Source organism: Podarcis filfolensis (assembly GCF_964270895.1).
Source record: "Podarcis filfolensis genome assembly, chromosome: 1".
NCBI classification, from domain to species: Eukaryota; Metazoa; Chordata; class Lepidosauria; order Squamata; family Lacertidae; genus Podarcis; species Podarcis filfolensis.
Window position 1 is genome coordinate 91,726,297 of NC_139604.1, and position 21,108 is coordinate 91,747,404.

Below are 21,108 nucleotides of genomic sequence, written 5' to 3' on the forward strand. Positions count from 1 at the left end.
TTCCTTTCAGAAACATGAATTTGCTGTATTTGTAGACTGGCAGGGGGGTATCAGCTTGCTTCTCCATTTGGGTTGCCTAATCTAATGGCGGACATTTTGCTGGAAACCGCTGTAATGAAGTGGAGCCTGCAAGTTACACCAAAAGGAATCTAGACAGATTGCTGTTCAGAAATGGACAATTCCTTCTTTTGGAAAACCATTCAGAAACCTGAACTCAGTATAGCACTTGAAACATTTGTCTACCAAAATACCCCACTCAGGAATCAGGGCTAGGAAGGGCTTCAAATGCCTTAAGGCAAATAATGAATAATGTACCTATGTGCTCCTGTTTTGTTGACTCCTGTCCTTATTAGCAGTGAAAGACACGAAACAATAGATGGCAGTATTGGCATGAATATCCACTTGTGTGTTTTATTTTAAAAATTCTTCCCCAGCCTTGTCCAAATTCTCTCTGCTGGTAGCCCTGCCATTTGTCTCTACTTCCCTGCTTCTCACCTGCCATCTAACTGTATTGTTGTTGTTGTTTAGTCGTTTAGTCGTGTCTGACTCTTCGTGACCTCATGGACCAGAGCACGCCAGGCACTCCTGCCTCCCACTGCCTCCCACAGTTTGGTCAAACTCATGCTGGTAGCTTCGAGAACACTGTCCAACCATCTCGTCCTCTGTCGTCCCCTTCTCCTTGTGCTCTCAATCTTTCCCAACATCAGGGTCTTTTCCAAGAAGTCTTCTCTTCTCATTAGGTGGCCAAAGTATTGGAGCCTCAGCTTCAGGATCTGTCCTTCCAGTGAGCACTCAGGGCTGATTTCCTTAAGAATAGAGAGGTTTGATCTTCATGTAGTCCATGGGACTCTCAAGAGTCTCCTCCAGCACCATAATTCAAAAACATCAATTCTTTGGTGATCAGCCTTCTTTATGGTCCAGCTCTCACTTCCATACATCACTACTGGTCTAACTGTATACTCTCCTCCATTCTCCTTCTTCATCCTCTTTTTGGCTATGTAAAAGAATGTCTTTAAATGCAGGAAGGTTGTCCCCCAACACAGCTGCATTTCAAGTAACATTTGCATTTGCTGAACACACCAGAGAGAGGGTAGGGGAGTCTTTACCCAGTGAACATTACTGATGGGTCAGGGCGAAGGTCCATATCTACTCCCACATCCTCTTCTCATAGTGGCAACCAGAGGATCTAACGGGAAGCCTGCAAGCAGGACCCAAATGCAACTGTACTCTGCGGGTGGCTCTGTGGGTTAAAACACAGAGCCTAGGACTTGACAATCAGAAGGTTGGCAGTTTGAATCCCTGTCACGGGGTGAGTTCCCGTTGCTCGGTCCCTGCTCCTGCCAACCTAGCAGTTTGAAAGCACATCAAAGTGCAAGTAGATAAATAGGTACCACTCCGGCAGGAAGGTAAACAGTGTTTCCGTGCTTCTCTGGTTCCCCAGAAGCGGTTTAGCCATGTTGGCCACATGAACCGGAAGCTGTACGCCGGCTCCCTCGGTCAATAAAGCGAGATGCGTGCCGCAACCCCAGAGTCGGTCACGACTGGACCTAATGGTCAGGGGTCCCTTTACCTTTTTATGACAACCAGAACTTGCTGCTTTCTTGTAGTTAAGAAACTGGGGACGAGTGACTGCAATTTGATACTCTTAACTTGGAGAACAGTTATCCCTTGCTGTGATTCCTACATCGAAGGAGTTGGGCTGGATGATGCTTGGGATCCCTTAAAACTCTACAATGTTATGATTCTAAGTAATATCTGAATAGGCTCTGGGCACCTGCATGGATTTTTCTTTGTCTATGGTGGCTTGTCCTTAAAAACAACAACACATACCTGCATTTATGCATTTTATAACTATTGTACATACATCATATACTGTCCATCACACAATGCTTTTCTCCTAAAAAACGTTTAGGGGTGTTCTCATTTTCCTACTCATATTGAAATACTGCGCCTCAATGAGGCCAAACTTAGATTCACAAAATGTTTAGGGGTATGCGTACCCCAGTGTCCCCCCCAGAAAAAAGCACTGCCATCACATATCCATTTCCTCAGGACTTCCCAGTCCACCTCTCCATGGCATTCTATCAGCTGCATATCCTGATCTTCTACCCATTATTATCTCAAATCTTCCTTTGTTTGATATTATTTGCTGCTCACATGTTTACTTCCACTTGCAGGTTGGATTGAATATCATACTCTCTAAGATATTCTCCAAAACACTTCCACTCTTCTCTTAACTTTGTCTCATCTTATCCTGTAAGCCTTTTACTTCCTTTTGCACTGCGTTTCCTCCAATTTGGTGGTAAAACACAAGTTTTCCCAGGACAAAAAATACCATCACTTGGACACAGAGCTTTAAAGCCCAGACCTGCGCCTAGAAATATGGCACAAAAGGAAGTCTGGATGAGCCATAGGACACACACATGAGAATAAACATGGTAAAATAAATCTCCTAAATTATTTACAGTATAAACTGAACTGAAAGCTATATTGTCCTTGTCTTCCACTATATTCTATTTCTTACTACATTTAAAAAATGTATTTGTTCATATCTTCCAGGCAATCTTTCTAACGAACAATTTTGTCATTTAATGGAAGAGACTTGAAGGCTTAGCATAATTAATGGGGCCACTTTCTTTGTTCCTCCCTGTGCTGTTCCCATCTGCAGCACTTATTTTCCTTCCTCTTTCAGTCTGGAGACACATGAGTCCTGTAGCACAGCATTAATACTCGACAAGGTCTGTTTTATTGGTTTACATGCCCTCTTTGGCCGCTTGAGACATTTATTAGCCTTTAGCTAATGTATATGGGACTTTCTGTCTTTTGAACATTAATTAAGAAAGCATTCCCAACTGGACATTGATGTTATTATGAAGCAGGCTATGCTATGCTGTGTTTAAGAATATGTTGCACAACTGCATGGTTTAAATAGAGTCCCTTAAGACAGACAAAAGCTTTTTAACATTTATAAAGCGATGACACCGTGGCTTTCTGACTTTTTGTAAAACAAAGACTACTCAGAGTAGGTATACTGATATTTTGAATGCTTGTTCCATCTTACAAATAGTCAGCTGATGATCTCATGGCCAAGCCAAGTTAGATTCAATTATGCTAAGAATTTAGCACACTTATAAAGTTGTTGTCTATGTTGTCCTAGGATTCTGTCTTAAATTTGAACCAAGCTGAGAGAATTTGTTTCCTCACTTCATTTTTTTAAAAAACAACAATTTATTACTGTATTGCTGCAGATTCTGATATTAGTGACATAAATGGACACTACAGCCAAACTTTTCCAGATGACACAAGAAAGGAGTTTGTCCTTTTACCTTGCCATGCTGAATAATGCTTGCAATAAGCTATGCTTTGATATAATGGGTTAGGTGTCTCATATCTGTAGAATTCCACTCTTGTTTCAGCAGGTCTTGTTAAAGGCTAAAGCCTATGATTAGTAAGGAGATTTATCCTACACTATATTGTGACATAAGGCAAGACACCTTTTCCCTTTCATTTGCTCTACACTTCTGCGGTTACTGCTCCCCTTCCCACAACCACTTTCTCAACTCCCATAGTCCATCAAGAAAAATCCCTTTGGAGTCTCCTTTATACCTCTGTTCACATGTATCAGTACCATTCTTACAGAGGTGGCACTCACGACCATTGATCTTATGCCTTAATATAGCCTTCTACAACTTGTTGTCTTCCAGATGTTGCTAAACTTCAACTCTCCTCATCCCTGCCCATTGACAACACTGCCTAGGGTTGATGGAATTTGGAGTCCAATGACATGGGGGTGGGCAGGCACCAAGCTGTGGGGTCAGACTGCCTTAATATACAGTTCCCATGCTCATATAGGCCCAACTCTGAGATGTTAACTTTTTGACACTTAATATGGTGTAAACCACCCTGAAGGGCAGTATAGAAATTTAATAAATAATAATAATGCCCACCCCTCCCTAATCTCAACAGAATGAAGGCATTCAGGGGGCAGGGGAGAAGGCAGCGTACAGTTCAAACAATATTTTGTTTCAGCTTATTTATTTAAACTATTTCTTAATCATCCTTCATCAAAAGATTCCAGGGTATTGTACAGAATCCACACAACATATAAAATATAATTTAAAACCAACACATTACCATAACAAAATAAATGAAAAACAAAGCTAAAAACATTAATAATAATAATAATAATAATAATAATAATAATAATAATAACAATAGTTTATTTATACCCCGCCCACCTGGCTGGGTTTCCCCAGCCACTCTGGGCAGCTTCCAACATAATATTACAAATACATTAAAACATCAGTCATTAAAAACTTCCCTAAACAGAGCTGGCACAACTGGTACCTTAAGTGGTTTACCATGCATGATATAAGAATATCTAGTGATCTTGTCAAGTTTCTAGCTAAGTACTTATCAGTCAAGACACTAAATCCAGGGGTCAGTGTATGATGAGAATAGTGCTATCCTGGACCATAAGAGTCTCTCCTACCCCCTCAAAAATTATTAAGAGCAGAGGTCTATACTCTTGATCAGTCTTCACCCACCTAGTGCCCTCCAGATGTTTGGGACTACAGCTCCCATCACCATGGCCCTGCTGGCTCGAAGTTGTGATCAAACTCTGGAGGGTACCAGGTTGGTAAACGTTCATCTTCTGACAAGGGGCTATAGGAGTCAGTAGAAACTCTGCTACACCAGCAGAACATAAGCTACGCATACACCTCAGATAACACCAGCAGAGCATGCTGCTGGCAGAGCTGTTCCATTATTTATTTTAAGTATTTATATACCACTGTTAATCAGAAAAGACCACAAAGTGTTTTATGTGATATACAGCTGCTCTTGGGAGGGGTGTATATGAAATAACCAACACAGCTGGCTAGATTTTAAGACTCTAGATGGATGTAGTTCAAAATTTACTGCCACGCTGCTGGATTGCATCTTCTTTTTTCACCTTCCCTGACCTTTCCTCCTTTCCTTATATATGGTAAAAAACCATGGTTGTAATATCTTACGGCACTAGAAATTTGTGGCATCCATCACTGCACATGTGGCAGGAGGAATCAAGTATACTATATACCATTTTTTTGAATCATGGGATCAAAATTCTTATTGATGTGTTAAACTGTAAGGTTCTGGAATAATTTTGTTGGCTACCAGTTTAAATATGGAAATAAATGAGAGTAACAACAAATTACATTTTGAAATTGTGTTCTGTGTAATGATAATCTATGACTTAAGGCAATCAGTCCTAAGTCTGCTTTCTGACCTCTAGAATTACTAGCAAAGCTATTTGACCTAAATACAATCTTCCAAAGCAGAGTATGCAAGATATTGTTTTACAGGAAGCGGTAAGCAATGACAAAGAATTTCCCCAAGGCTTTATTTTATTCCGAAATGAATTTGGGTATAATGCATTACAATTCTGTCTGGGAAAACGCTTAGCTCCACAGTTACATAGAGTATGCATTTACGTATGGTATCAGATGGTAAAATTATAGGGAGAAATATGATGCCTCTCTGTTATTTTATGTTGCACCCTAGTACTTTTAAACAATGGAGGCTCCTGCATTATCATCTTGAATGAGGTATCATCCCATTTTGGGCAGATTGTAGAACAGTTTCCTACCACCCTAAAGTTCTGTAATATGAATGAACTAATTATAAAATTATAAATATAGATTCTGCCCCCCCCCCATTTTAAAAATATTTCAATGTTGGTATATTGTAATGTGCTGGAATATAACTTTTAAAAAAGTATGCCAAATTAGCAAAATGTGGTGTAGGCTTCAGGTATGGCAGAGATGCTCTTCTGCTGCCAGTGAATAAGGTCACATAGAAACCCTGGTCTCCCAGGCAGCCTGGTACACCTGCTCCAGGCCTTGGAGGTCTAAGATGACTGGGGGACCCCCAGAGACCAGCTCCTTTTCCATTTCAGTTTATAACTGAACTCCCTTCCTGGAATCTCAGAAAATCTCTGCACAGGCCTGCTCCCAGGTATGGCACTCTAACCACTACACAACCCAGGGATTTCACTCATGTTCCCTTTCTACTTTAAAAAGCCCTCTATGCACATTTATGTATAAATGTGTTGTGCATATTGGCATTTTAAAAGTCACATTATTTTTGAAACATAGCTGTTCTGTTCAGAAGCCCCCTTTGCTCCCCAAATTTGTATCTCGAAACTGAGGGCTGGTGGACCATGTTGTTGTTGTTTAGTTGTGTCCGACTCTTTGTGACCCATGGACCAGAGCACGCCAGGTACTCCTGTCTTCCACTGCCTCCCACAGTTTGGTCAAACTCATGCTGGTAGCTTCGAGAACACTGTCCAACCATCTCATCTTCTGTCATCCCCTTCTCCTTGTGCCCTCCATCTTTCCCAGCATCAGGGTCTTTTCCAAGGAGTCTTCTCTTCTCATGAGGTGGCCAAGGTATTGGAGCCTCAGCTTCAGGATCTGTCCTTCCAGTGAGCACTCATGGTGGACCATGGAAGAACGTGGGGCGGTTATCTTTTCAGCCCCTTTCTGTGTGTGTGTCTACTGACATTGGACACTGATGCTGGTTTTTTAATGAGCTTGAGCCCAAGGTTTTTTCTTTGGGTTTTCCCAGCTTACTTTGGATATACCGCATAAACAACTACATATTGTACTTTTTACTAAAGACCCCACCAAAAACATTTTATTTTTCAGTATATTTCCCAGTTTAGTGGCTTCTGCAGCCTTAATCCTGAGTGGCTCATAGCAATAAACATTATCTCCCTTTTTGTTACGGGAAAACAAATGGCTTTTACCAGCGCGTGTTTCGGTACTTTAATATTCCAAAAAAGAGGAAACCCCGGCGTGTAAGAGAACATCGACAGCCATCTGTCAAGCCCCCATGACGCAGCCACCAACCACCAGCTCTCTGCAAGCTACCATTAGGGAAATCCTTAAAAGACCCTTTCCGACAAAGGCCGGGCTAAACTACAATTCCCAGAATTCTCTTCAAACCAGCGCAGTACGAACAAACTCGCTGGATTCGCCTCATAAGCAAACGTGAGCACAGCGGCGTTTCTAAGAGACGGCCGCCCGCCGGGACGACTGATGGGTCCGCTGTCCAATCTGCTCCGCGGGCTCCTCGCGAACGACCCAATAGCGTTTCAAGGCGTCGGAAGGGTGGGCGGGCACCCTTGAGGGAATAGCTGGCTCACTGGCCCTTGGATGGAGGGCAAGGGAAAAGGAGGGGGCTTGTTGCGAAGGTAGAGCGAGCGAGGAGCGAGGGGGACGGGCCAGTCGCGTCCTGCGGGGACTGCAGCTGAGGCGGCGGAGAGTTGGCGACGAAGCGGTTAACCCTGCAGCGACAGAGACAACGGCCGTTCGGCGACTGCCGCTGAGCCGCTGACTGGATTGCCTGTCGCCTCCGTTAGCTGCCCCGCCCGCCGGTCCCTGCGCCTCGCGGCTCTCTTCCTGCGCCTAGTCCGGCCCGGCCCCGCAGTCACCATAGAGACAGCGGCGGCGGAGGCGACGACGGCGCCGCTTGCTCGCAAGCCATGGGCAGGAGCCTGCTGCTGGGCTGCGCCGGGCTGAACCGGAGGGCGCCGTGGGACAACCGGTAATATCGCCTCTCCCCCCGCCCCCCCGCCACCACCTCAGCCGCGTTTCCTTCTCTCCTCGGAGGCCCTCGAGACGAAGAGTGAACCCCGCGCCGGCCTCGCTCTGAGGGGGAAGGAGCGCCGGCCGCCGCGTTCCAGGTAGGCGCTTCCCCTCAGGGGCTGGCGAGTGGGGCATGGGGTGGGGGAGCGCGGTCGCCACCCGGCCTCTGGCCTCCCCCAGCCAGCGAGAGGCCGCTTCGGCTGGGTGTGCGCAAGTGCCGCCGGCCCGCCTGGTCGGGGGGGGGGGCGGCGGGAGGGATGCTGCTTCGGAGGCGCCGGGGGGGGTTGGCGGGGCCTCGCGGGATGCGCCTCTGGTAGAGCTTAATAGCGGAGGGAGCAGCGCCGGGTTTCTGGGATCGGAGGAGGAGGAGGAGGAGGAGGCGGCGGCGGCTACACGGAGGGTAACCTTCAGAGCATCACCCGTAATTTCGTCCCACCGGTTATCTATCCCGGTTTTCCGTGCAGGGGCAGGAGGGGGGCGGGGATGCTGCATTATTAGGGGGGGCGGAATCATCTCCCAGCCTCGGATGGGAGAAGATCTGGCAGCGCTTGGCCACTTCTGGTGTGTCTTCTCCTAAGGCCCCCTCTGTTCGCTTTGCAGGGTTGGGGAGCGGGATAGCTGCTCGTTGTGGGTGTTTGGTAACTGGGCAGCAGCGGTGAGGCGCATCGCAGAAGTTTCCTGCCTGGTACCGATGAAATGGCAAGTGATGCTCTCGCGGTTTGAGAGAGGTTCTGCTGCAAAAATATAGGCTCTGCGGGGTGGTGGGGAAAGAGCTCTTTCGCTTATTTCGGCTAAGGTCTGGCTTTCCCTGCCTTTCTTTCATTTATTGGTGAGGAGAATGCTCCCCGAGGGGAAAACTAGGCTGCTTGACTTGTAAATCTGCTAATGTTGATGCTTCTGTGTTTCCTTTAGTCATACAAATATGCTCTGGCATACAGGCAGATGGAGGCTGAGGCTAAACATTGCCGCTGCTATCAGCAGTTGCATGAAGATATGAATACAGATACATAGACTTTCTTTTAAAAGAGAGAGGTATGGTCCTCTGCCAGAGATCTTTAAAGAGACCAACTGCCAGCAATGGGTGTAGGAAAAATCTGCTAGAGAGGGTTGGCAATGTTGTGTCTTTCTGCCATGAAACAGCAAGAGGGATGGTTAAATGATACTTAACCTTAAGTATAGCACCAAGTATTGGTGGGTTTCAAAATGATGCTAAAATATAGATGCTTTGAGATTAGCATTTTCTGTAACAGTAAGATATATCACAAATATATCCTACCATACAAGTTATTTAAGACTAATACATGTAGATGACTTCAGATTTAAAAAAATAATCAAGCAGTTTATAAATTTCCTGAAATAAATAAATTTGCTCTGATGTTGGTTAATCAGGAAATAGCTATTTTAGGCTATAGCAGGTAATGTTTTAAATTTGCTTCTATGATTGGGACATACCAAATGGTTTTTAAGCCAGCAATTGTTATTCTTATAAAGATTATATATATTTCACATTTTTTGCTTAGTGTGGTCTTGACCTTTTGTGTTTATTGCTGTTGTTTGTTCAGAAATAAGCCCCACTGAGATAAACTGGATATACTCCCAGGTAACTGTGCATAGGGTTGCAGCCCAAGGTGTGTAAAATGAGATAAAGTACTTTTTTCTGATGTATTTAAACCAGTCATTGAAAATGCATTTGCAGAGAAGTATCAAATGAACCACAACAATGAAGGTGAATATTTTAAAGGACCCGTAACTTTCAAAAACCTTTGCAGTATATTTTATATAGTGTGTCATCTAGAATACGTTTTTTTGCCTGACCACAATGTTGAAAACTTTCATGGTGAAAGAATATGACAGAATAGCACTTACCCAGAGAAAGAGAGTCTGATATTAGTGCAGAATATCCTGCACTATATCAAACGTTCTTGGCACTGATAATCAATATTTAAATTATAAGTGAGATGTGCCAAGGCTTGAGTTTACATAAATTTCTGTGAGTAGCTGTTTCCAAATATTTTCAGTGGGATTCTTTCTTTAAATGTTTGGAACTGATCCCTGGTCTCTGATCAAGTCTTGTGAATAGTAATCTTGCCTTCCTTTGGTTGTGTGCTCATATGGGAAGTAGAAGAAACTTATGCAGATTTGTCCCAAGACAAAAGAGAAAAATTATCATAATAATGAAAGACAGTATTTGGCATCACTTGTTCTCTTGGGGTTCAAAAAAGCAAGGGAGCTTTGAAGTCCTTTAGACTGAAGAAAGCATGTGGAAAACAAGGGATGGGATGCTTTACTTGTCTGGGCTTTAAGGTTTTGTGGGGGGCAGGTACTGGAAGGGATTATTGCAGAATCTGAATGGGTGGGATGTACTGTGTGTGTCTTCTAACACGTCCATTCAAGAAAAAATGATGCACAAAATGGGGTTGGTGTGAAGGTTAAAGGGACCCCTGACACATTAGGTCCAGTCATGGACGACTCTGGGGTTGCGGCGCTCATCTCGCTTTATTGGCCAAGGGAGCCAGCGTACAACTTCCGGGTCATGTGGCCAGCATGAATAAGCCGCTTCTGGTGAACCAGAGCAGTGCACGGAAACGCCATTTACCTTCCCACCGGAGTGGTACCTATTTATCTACTTGCACTGGCGTGCTTTCAAACTGCTAGGTTAGCAGGAGCTGGGACCGAACAACAGGAGCTCATCCCGTGGCGGGGATTCAAACCGACGACCTTCTGATCGGCAACCCCTAGGCTCTGTGGTTTAACCCACAGCGCCACCCGCTGTGAAGGTTAGGATGCAGCTTATACCTCCTTGACACTGTCTTCTTAGGGAAAACATCTCCATACTTTTAAGAACTGAGTTTGGAGTAAACTGCATCCTAATTTAGTAAGAAAAGCGTAAAACACTTCCTAGGCTGGTAAAATACAAGGAATATATTTTTGGAACTTAATAGACTTTTTTATCGGATAAAAGCTTGGTTAAATACAAACAGATTATAACTTGTTCAGAATGACTACCGTATTCAAGTTCACCAGTTTGTCTGTGACTGTATCTCTCAGCTGACGAAAATTTTAATCTGACTGATGTGATCTGTTCTAAGTGTAAGGTTCACATGACCTTACTAAAAACACAGCCCTAGAGTTTTATTTTAGGAGTGGTGGCGGTGGCAGCAGAATACAATTATTACAAGTTGCAAAACAGAAAGCTGGTGTGTTATAATGGCTTGACATAAACTATGCAGTACATTGATTTATTCCTTGTTTTTCTGTTGGATAAGCTGTGTCTAGCATCTCTTAAAGAGACAGAACATTGGGCTTTTTAAATAGCTTTGGAAGAATTTCAGTGTTCATATATTGCTGGTTTTTAATTAGAATTAATGATTACTGTATTTGAGTAGTCTTTGATACTTGGGCCATAAAAACATGTTGCCCTCCCACCCCTGTCAGTAACATTTGAAAAATGTTACATTGCTTTAAGTTTATTGGAAACATATATTGTAAAATGATCTGCTAGTGCTAGTGTGTTGGGTTTCTTTTTCGGATAGTACACTGGATAGAATATGTCAATACTTTTCAGTAAAAATATTCCTTCTGCCCCAATTCTGGTTTGAATCCTGAGATCTTATGAACAGAACTTAATTCATAAGACACCTGCTGGTAGAACTGGAGGAGGCCTTTCTTGCTATGGAGGACAAGTGTGGGACTGTGGGGGAAAGGTTGAGTTGACTTCCTCCTTCTGCAAGTGGAAATCTCAGCTGGAGCAAAGGCCTTTCCATAAGCAGAAGGAGCCCTTTCTTCTATTCATAGAAGGGCAACTGCAGACCCAAGCATATTTTCCTAAATTTAAGATTAATTGTACTTCATATAGCCTTAATGATTCACCTTTGCATCTTGGTATGTAGCATTAGTTTCTTGTGGTGTGGAAGGAGTTGTATTGTGGTGAGGATTATAGTGGCCTGATGTGGCTCTGATTTCATTGCCTGATTGGGCAGTGAAATGTCATTCAACATGGATGTGCTTGTTGGCAAAAGTGAGTGGGGTCTAGGCAAGTCCACACTTATTCTGTATGAATTGTGATGTAATATGGAAGGCACTACAGCTCACTGAGGAGAACCTATTTTGTTTACAAAACTAGAAATCTCTCTTCCTTCTCAAGAGTGGTGTGGGTTTTTAAAATAATATCTTCATGGAAAAATCAGTGTGGAGATAGCAATATTACTGATGCTGCAATACTGGAATTAAAAGAACTGTTAACTAGTTCCTCATGTCCAAGGAAGCTTTTGGCTTGGATTTTCAAAAGCCATTTGTGATATAGTGTAGGAATCTTGCGTTCAAAGGGAGCGATATCAGAACTTTCATTGGGAATGAGCTAGCTCTTGAATACATCTTTGGATGATGGCTACATTCTTTAGTATTGATTACTTGAAAAATAGTGTCTGCATTAGCTGGCATATAACAAAAACAATAGGCTGGATGAAAGTCCAGTAAACTAAAATGGAACTACTATAATGAAGAGGTGTTGTGGGTAGATGGTTCTTATATCCAGGAACTGGCTGCACACCCTGCTTTAGAGGGGCTTGCCTTCTCCTTGAGGGGTCAGGTATGTAGATTGGTGGTACTTCAAGATCCAGCTTCGTAACTGAGCCCATATGGCCTCAGTGGCACCAAGTGTCCTTTTCCAGCTTCAATTGGTTCATTGGCTATGGCCATTCCTTGACAAGAGATGGCTTTGCCATGGTGACGCATGCCCTGGTAAGCTCCTATTTTGATTACTATAATGTGTTTTGTGTTGGGGAGGGGTGCCCAAGAAGTTGAGATGGAAGCAGCAGTTCATGCAGAACGTGCTGTAAGATCGTTGACTAGTTCATCCAAATGAAATCTCATCATACTGATTCTGAAGGAGTTACACTGCCTGCCTATATGCTTCTGGGCTGTATTCAAATTGCTGGTGCTGTTTACCATAAAGTGATAAACAGCTTGGGGTCCAAAGATCTCCATAGCTTATCTCCATACCATCCTGTCCATGCCCTAAGATATTCCAAGGAGCTCTTCTCTGTGTACAATGGTTGGGGGATATGTAGTGACTTTTTCCCAGGCACATCCAGAATTTTAGTATATTATTTTGTGGTGATATTGTTTTAGCTGCTCAAACTGTTTGCATTGGTTTTATGGTTGCATTTTATTCTATGTGATTTTATAAATTTATATTTTGTACCCTGTTCTGGGATCTATCAAGTTGAAGGGCAGGCTGTAAATATTCTTAAACAAAATAACACAATGCTCAATAGGGGATTTTGCTGTTTTGTAAAGGTGACTGCAGTGTTTCCTTTCCTAATAGGTTAAAAGGGATTGATCCTTTTCTTAATAGCTTCCCAGATTCTTGTTTTTGGGCTTCTTGTTCTTCTATCTCTACATTTGTAAGACAGTTTATTTTTATTCGCCACCTGTCATTAAATATTGAGAATGCTAAAACAATGGTCACAACATTTCTGGTAGTTGATTAGATGGTTAGTTTAAATAGTTGTCCATAAATGCAGTAGGTGCTACAGATATGTGAAATCATGGTTATAAATAGTATCTGTAGTTCTTTCACACTCCTCTATATGGAGGTCAAGCAAAGTCAGTAAATCTGAAAGGAAAAAATTATTGTGATTCTTACATTGGTAGTCTGGCTGTGGTTTCAATAAATATAAACCATGGATTTCTTTTGTTTCTCATTTATGGGTGAGCAAGAATCATTAAGAATTGTCTGCTCTAGAGCAGTATGTATGGAAATATTATGTTGAACTTGTATTAGTTATTGTACAACAAATCTCCAAAGTGCAGCAATAAGTTATGGGAGAAACAAACCTATGGTGCCTTCATACTGGTGGAATGTTAGCTTAGTGAAGTCAGGATTCTACATGTGTGATATTGCTTTAAACTACAGAAAATGTAGTAACACTCTGTGTACATATGCACACAGCATCTGTGGCAACATTACTGACACATACTAATTGTAGCTTGGTGCATCATCACCGTTTCATCAATCATGCATAGAAGCAACCAATCAGTGCATGGTGATGGTAGAATGTCCCCAATCAATGCATAGTGATGGCAGAATGTCTCCAAGGCATCATTCCACTACTTAGGTGGTCACAAATCCACCACACTGCATTCAGCAGTGTAAATCATCATGACACATCCCAGCATGACCCTGGCAACAGTCACTTTTCAGGCATATTTCCTATATCTCTTCCATGCAATAAAGCACATTTTTGGGGGACAGGAACACAAACAATAGCTTGAACAAGCCACAGTTCCTCATATTCATATTCATATAAAATGGGAACTGACAGTTTGTTGCGGACAGCAAGTAGAAGCTTTTGATCTCCTCCCTTTGTGCATGGAGGAGGAGTCCATAAGCCCAATACAAGTGCCCATTCACATTCATAACAATTTTTTTTATTTATTAACAAAATGTAAATACCACTTGATTTTAGTAAAGCCGCTAAGTTGTTCACAAGAAATAGTAAAACTATCAATAAAAACAGTTAAAACATTTTAAAATAATTAAAATTAACAGCAAATGAGAATGCATTTCAACATCAACTCAGTTGGTTAGACTGTGGTGCTGATAATGCCAAGGGTGCATGTTTGATCCCCATAAGGGACAGCTGCATATTCCTGCATTGCAGGAGGTTGGACCTGATGATTCTCAGGGTCCCTTCCAACTCTACGATTCTATGCTTCTATATGTCTGCATAGGCCTGCCTAAACAAAAACGTTTTCAGCAGGCTCCAAAAAGAGTACAGTGAAGGCATTTCAGTAGGCAGGGAGTATAGGTAATGCCATGCTAAAAGAGAAACTTCTTAGAGCTGCAGAATGAGTATTGTGCAGCACACGTAAAAGTGCCAATTCTTCAGATTGAAGCATGAGAACCACTCACCCACAGTGCCTCCATTTTGCCAGCATTGTGGCACCACTGTGTCCAGGTACCAGTCCAGGAGCTGTGTGGCCTCTCCTGATTCAGATGTTATGGAGATATAGTAGTAGTAGTAGTAGTAGTAGTAATAATAATAATAATAATAATAATAATAATAATAATAATAATTCATTTCTTATACCCCACACATCTGACTGGGTTACTGCAGCCACTCTGGGCAGCTTCCAACAAAATATAAAAGAACAAAATGTCACACATTAAAAGCTTCCCAAAACAGGGCTGTCTACGAAAAGTCATATAATTCTTTAGTTCTTTGACATCTGACAGGAAGGCGTTCCACAGGGTGGATGCAATAACTGAGAAGGCCCTCTGCCTGTTTCCCTGTAACTTCACTTCTCTGAATGAGGGAACTGCCAGAAGGCCCTTGGAGTTGGGGACCTCAGTGTCCAAGCTGAACAATGGGGGTGGAGACGCTCCTTCAAGTATACTGGGCTGAAGCTGTTTAGGACTTTAAAGGTCAACACCAAGACTTTGAGTTGTGCTCGGATATGAAAATTATGCAGTCTATTGTTATAACTTCTTCTAAGCATCCTTCACCCAATGAAACATCCTTCAGCTTGGTTGCAGTTTGTGGAGCTGCAGGCAGTTGTCAAAACAGTTGAGTCAACAGTTGGAGCTCAAGTGTTGAAAAAATCGTGTTGAATATGAGAAACCATTATAGGGGTTATTCTGTGGTTCATCATCTTTGGCCTCTTTTGGTATAATATAGGTGCAGCTTGTTTCACTTGCCTTGCCGTCACCAATAGCTAGGCACATTTTGCCTCAGTCTTTAAAGTGTGCCTTAAAGTTCAGCCTGGATACTGCTAGTGCATGGGCAACTGAGACAGGCTCCATGCTCTCCAGATAGTCTCAGTTGGTATATCAGCTTAAGCTGGTAAAAAACACTTCTGGCTGTTGTTGCTACTTGAGTTTTCCCAATTTTTCCAGCTGCATATTGCATCCTTCTATAGGAGTGCACTCCTGTGCAAACTTACCCACTCACAATATCTCTGTCAATAGCAATTGGCCTAGTGAGCTACTAAAGCTGTGGAAGATCTCTTTGTTTATATATAAGCACCTGACCCTACTGGTGAATTGCCTCCAAGATTAAAAGTTGCTGCACATGAGCTGTAGATTTGCTATCAATGGGTATCTGACACCTACAATAATTTTTGCGTCAATAATAGCGTGAGTATTTTTCTCCATTGAATTGTATAGTGGTTTCTCCTGTAGCTGTCAACAATCCATTATTGATAGAAGGTATATTTTGTCCTATTATATAGGTTGTAATACAGCTTTCTTAAAGGAGAAAATAATCTATTTCAATGGACTTCATAGTGAGTGTGGTCTGGCGGGGGTAAGAAACTCTTACCAATCTCTGATGAAATAATTTGGTGTTGAAGGTCAGAGAGGAGTTAGAATAAAGGAAAGCTGATATGGTAAGGGTTTATATAGAGAACACAACCTTGGCCATGACCTCATTTTTTTAGCCTTATACAAGTCAATGGTTCTCAGCTTAACCCTCCTGCATATAGTATGGGGTGTTAAAAGGATAATGGATTATCCACAGGGGTGTTACAAGAATTAGTTTGATGCGTATGAAAGAATTGAGAAGAATTATTGTTATATTCTAATGTTGCTCATTTGAGGCAGGGATAACACTCCTCAACTGGCATAAAGCTTTACAACTTTTTAAAAGGTATCTTTTGCAGATACTTTTATTTCTAAAGGAACGTACTTACACACACAGCAGAAAGCTGACTTCACTATGTAAAATATTTTAAAATATTTTTGTTTTGTTTGAAATTTTATTTCAGTTCTGAATTGTAAAATTGAAAAATAACTTTCTTACAATAGAGTTAGGAAGGCATTCATTTTGCCATTTTTTAATTATCAAGTTCTCATGAACTTGATAAGTATTGCTGTTTATCTTTATAGCCTCTGCTTAAATGGAAGCCACCTTTGGGAGCTGGATGGTCTCCATTGACGTAGGCTTTGCATAGCAGCTGCACCACCCCAGGAGATTGCAATGAGTGGAGGAGGGGAACAGCCAGATATCCTGAGTGTAGGAGTATTGGTCAAAGAAAGATGGAAAGTGGTAAGTATATTAAATCCTTCTTATTTCCTCCCCAGATATATGGAAGCACTAGACTAAATAAAAAGAAATAAAATTGCAAGGAACCAGGTAAAAGGAAGACATAGTCACAAACTGCCCCCTGTTAGCAATATATGAAAGCATAGTAATATAGAATTGGAGAAATTTCCCCCTCTTGGACACCTTTTTTGCAAATAAATACACAAGTTAGCAGTCTCGTTGCCTGTACTTTGGTGTGCTGGTCTTTTCTGGCACATTGATAGTGTCAAATAAAGAAACTCTTTCCTGAGAGTTTATTTGTTTGTGACATTGAGCATAGTGGCTGTAGGTAAGTGATGTGGTTTTCCTCAGCTTGAAAAGCACTTTAAAAAGTGCTGCTGGCTGTTGTTCATCTTTACCTTAATGTGGCCCTGTGGAACAAAAACCTCACATAAGATGCCTGTTACCTGTATTTATTAAAATATTTATATACCGCTGTATTGTAAATATATATCATAGTGGTTTGCAACAATATAGAATAGAAACGTTTTCAGCAGGCATTTAACAGTTTGCACAAGTAGGCAGCCACTGAATCTATATTGGCAGGGTGTTCCACAGGACTGGGCAAATGACACTAAAGCAGTGGTTCTCAAACTGGTATGGCAGTCACACTGGTGTGACAGAAGAGGATGGCAACTGTCAGCTCTGTTAAATATGAAATATCTTTGTCTTGATGAGGAAATGAGAGTTTATTTGTCTCAAATTAGGCCTAAAATAAATGAGATCACTTGGCAAAGGCAAGCTTACACTTCTTATTGAGTTTATATACATACGTAAGGTACATATGATAGAGACTTGTTTATAATTATATTTTGGGAATGATTTATGTTCTTATGTAGCTGTATTGTTTTATACTTTCTGGATGTCCTATGATCATATTATAAAGGAGTTGTGTTCCATGTTATAAATCAAGCAATGCTAGGAGTTGTTTCTTTTTGTTTTCCAATGTATTTCTTATCAATAAAAAATTGGTGTTGTGTGAGCAATTTTTTATTCTGAAAGTGTGGGCCAGAGAAAAAAGTTTGAGAACAACTGTGCTAAAGGCTTGATTTATTGTCACATTAACAGTAGTTAATAGATTAAGAAATAAAATTTAAAATGAGTCTTACATTAAGTAGGGAAAGAGGTAACCTAATACAGTAACAGATTTAGTGGCTAGATAATATTCATAGTCTAGGCTTGTTAATTCAAAAGTTCTGTATTTTTTAAACAATGCAGAATTAATATTTTTATTCATTACAGTTCAAAAAGATAGGAGGTGGAGGGTTTGGAGAAATTTACGATGCAATGGACTTGCTTACCCGAGACAATGTTGCATTGAAAGTCGAGTCAGCTCAGCAACCAAAGCAGGTTCTGAAAATGGAAGTAGCTGTGTTGAAAAAACTGCAAGGTAAGGAGGATAAAAGATCCTTGTTCTGAATGTATGTCTGATTCTTGGAAATCTGATAGGCTCAGTGTATCAAAGTATACTATATTGGTCAGTATGGATTCCAAATATAATAAGGAAGTATTAAGATTAAGTGTGCAATCCTGTGCATGTCTATCGAGAAAGAAGCAAGTCCCACTGATATCACTGGGGCTCACTACCAGGTAAGTGGGTATAGAATTGCAGCATTGTATTGAGGACAAGAATACGAAAGTTTTACTGATATTAAAATAATAATGATTCAAGTTGATGATGTGCCTTAAATCTGAGGTAGGTGAAAAGATGGCAAGTATTGTTCTGAGAGAATGTGCGAGGCAGATTGAGATGTGAACCTATGACTGCTGTCCTTGAAAAACGTTGTGAAATATTTTGATCACCACAAAATCCCTGAGCAACTTCTGAAATTACAGGATGACCTAGCTTACTCTCCCTGGCAGTGTTCCTAAATTTAAATAGTTCTGTAGTAGAGGGAATTCCAACAGGTGTCGTTTGTTCACCTGGTCACCCCAAGAAAGCTTAAGCTGTATGAACATTTTTGATACTCAGCATGTATCACTTTTGATACTCAATATGTATCTGTTCAGGTTTTTGGTTTCACTTTAATAGAGGCATAAATTGTGGCAGAGGCATAAATTGTGGCAGAACCAAAACAAACCAGAATAAAAATAAATGTTTTTCAGACCATTAATTTTGTAAGTGTGTCAATAGTTTTGGTGATAGCTGTCAATTTACCTCATGGGATATCGGGGCCAATGGTGTGAGTTGATCCTCATCACGTGGTCACAGGCCGGAGAGAAGAATTGTGGGAGGCAGGCACGCTCCCCTCCGTTTTTTCCTCCTGCCTGTCGCAGCAGTACGTTTCTCCTCATTCTCCTGCTTCACCTCAGATAAAAAGCTTGTTTCTAATTTATCAACAAAAAGCATTTTTGTTGCATCTTAGTGGCCATGTTTGCAAATCACAAATTGGGCTTATGCTCAAATACAGGCAGTGGCAAGCCCTGCTTATGTTCATCTTCATGCAACATTGTCATGGGGTGAGGTGTTTAAGAGTAACTAAAAAATGTTAGCACAGAAATATGTTTATTTCCATGAATGCTAACAACTTTTGGATAATGAGGCACTGTTTAATTATGAATTGGCGCAGAGAATTAGAGACAAAGTGGTTTTTATTTTTGACAAGTTTCTTCTACATGTCTGAGTTGTTCCTTAAGTTCTGTTTCCTTTTTTTGCCACCCAGAAATGTAAGTAATGAATTTAGGGAAGCCCTTGGGGAGAGTGGGGTTAGTGAAAAGTAATCTTTCTACCACCTCCTTCCCCAGCAGCTTCCTGAAAAGTCTCTCTTAAGGACTGGGGACCCTCCTGAGTGGGGTGTGATGGGGTGGAGGGAATTGCTGAAAATAGGGTGGAGGCATGTCCGGTGAGAGGGAGTCTCTGCCCAGTTTTTGGCTTATCTCCCCTTTCAGCCCCCAGAGCCACAGTGCGCCCCATTCAGGAAGGTCCCTTGACTTTTAGGGCAGGCTTCTCTAGAGGAGGTGTTGCCTTCCTCCAACCTCATTTCTGTAGGTGACTCTCCGGATCCAAGCTTGTGAGAAGAAAAATATGGAAACATAAAAAGTGTATATTTTATTTCTGCAGGAAAAGATCATGTCTGCAAATTCATTGGCTGTGGAAGGAATGACAGATTCAACTATGTGGTCATGCAGTTGCAGGTAAGTTTGTTACATTTATTCGTTCTCTAAAGCAGGGGTAGTCTACCTTTTTATACCTACTGCCCACTAATGCACCTTTTTTGATGGTTAAAATTTCCTTCCTGCCCACCAGTGCTCGATGGAAGGAGGATTCAGCTTGTGCTGTGAAACCCCCTACTGCCCACATAGAATCCTGAAACGCCCACTAGTGGGCGGTAGGGACCAGGTTGACAACCCCTGCTCTAAAAGGATGTTCACAGATATAAATTAAATCTCCACAACCCCCCTAAGAAAGAATGTCCAGCTAATGTAACATTGCTTATTTGATAGGAGAAGGGTAAATAGAAACCACAGGCCGTTCTCCAAGTGCCTTATCTGAAGCAATTGCAGAGGGTGGCTAAACAAGAATGGGATTTTTTAGTGGTACCTCCATGTCTTTGGAACTCTATCTCCCAGGAAAATGTACATGGCACCATCCTTGTAATTTTTTCAGCACCAGGCTAGTACAGGTTTATTTACCCAGGCTGTTGAAGATTAAGTTGACCGCTACTCTGCTGCTCGTGTTTTACAGGTGTAGAATAGATTTTTTCTTTTTGTATTGTTAGATGTGTAATTTATAAATTTTGTATTGCACATTGCTTTTAATTTGGGTTTTATTTGATTTTACTTATCTTGCTGTTACATTGCTTTGAGACTTCTTTGTGTTTAGCAACTACCAAACTCAATAATAACAACTGCTACTGCTGCTACAGCTTATCATGCCTTGTGATCTGGGCCACCTCTTGGAAATTTTTTTTGATAGCTTAATTGATACCCTATTCTCTTCTTGATCAGTTCAATGTAAAAAATAAATCTAATGTTGATTTATTTTGCCCATTATAAAATGATTATGAAAGCTAAATGAAAAAATAAATATTATTGAAAATGTCTGTCTTCCTCATTTTGGATGGGCAGAGGGAAATTTTCACTGAATGTACTTTACTTTCTTGCTTTTTCAGGGTCGGAACTTGGCCGATCTGCGTCGAAGCCAAACTAGAGGGACCTTCACAATCAGTACTACCTTGCGACTTGGCAAGCAAATTCTAGAGTCTATTGAGAGCATTCATTCTGTTGGTTTTTTACACAGAGATATTAAGCCAGTGAGTTTATCCACAAATTTTGTCAGAGCCAAGAATTTAAGTTGCAACTGTTGTCACTTATTAGGGGGTGAGAGTTAGAACAATCAGAAAATTGTGCAGTTAGAACAATCAGAAAATTGGAGATAAAACTATTAAGAT

The 21,108-nt window shown here is 41.5% G+C and overlaps 1 protein-coding gene across 5 annotated transcripts in view; it reads left to right on the forward strand.

Moving 5' to 3' along the window:
- The first annotated feature begins 7,081 nt into the window (after positions 1–7,081).
- Positions 7,082–21,108, forward strand: part of TTBK2 (tau tubulin kinase 2) — a 48,387-nt gene continuing 34,360 nt past the window's right edge. For 2 of the 5 annotated variants that reach the window (XR_014546302.1, XM_083606268.1), the window contains exons 1-5: positions 7,083–7,729; positions 16,522–16,681; positions 17,960–18,107; positions 19,779–19,852; positions 20,830–20,970. Coding sequence is in view for 4 of the 5 variants with exons in the window: in XM_083606268.1 (XP_083462394.1) it covers positions 16,613–16,681; positions 17,960–18,107; positions 19,779–19,852; positions 20,830–20,970 (432 nt within the window). In the remaining variant the exon portion in view is untranslated. Of the gene's footprint in view, positions 7,730–8,642; positions 8,664–16,521; positions 16,682–17,959; positions 18,108–19,778; positions 19,853–20,829; positions 20,971–21,108 lie in introns of those variants that run through there. The other 3 variants (XM_083606271.1, XM_083606270.1, XM_083606269.1) reach the window with 3 other exon arrangements.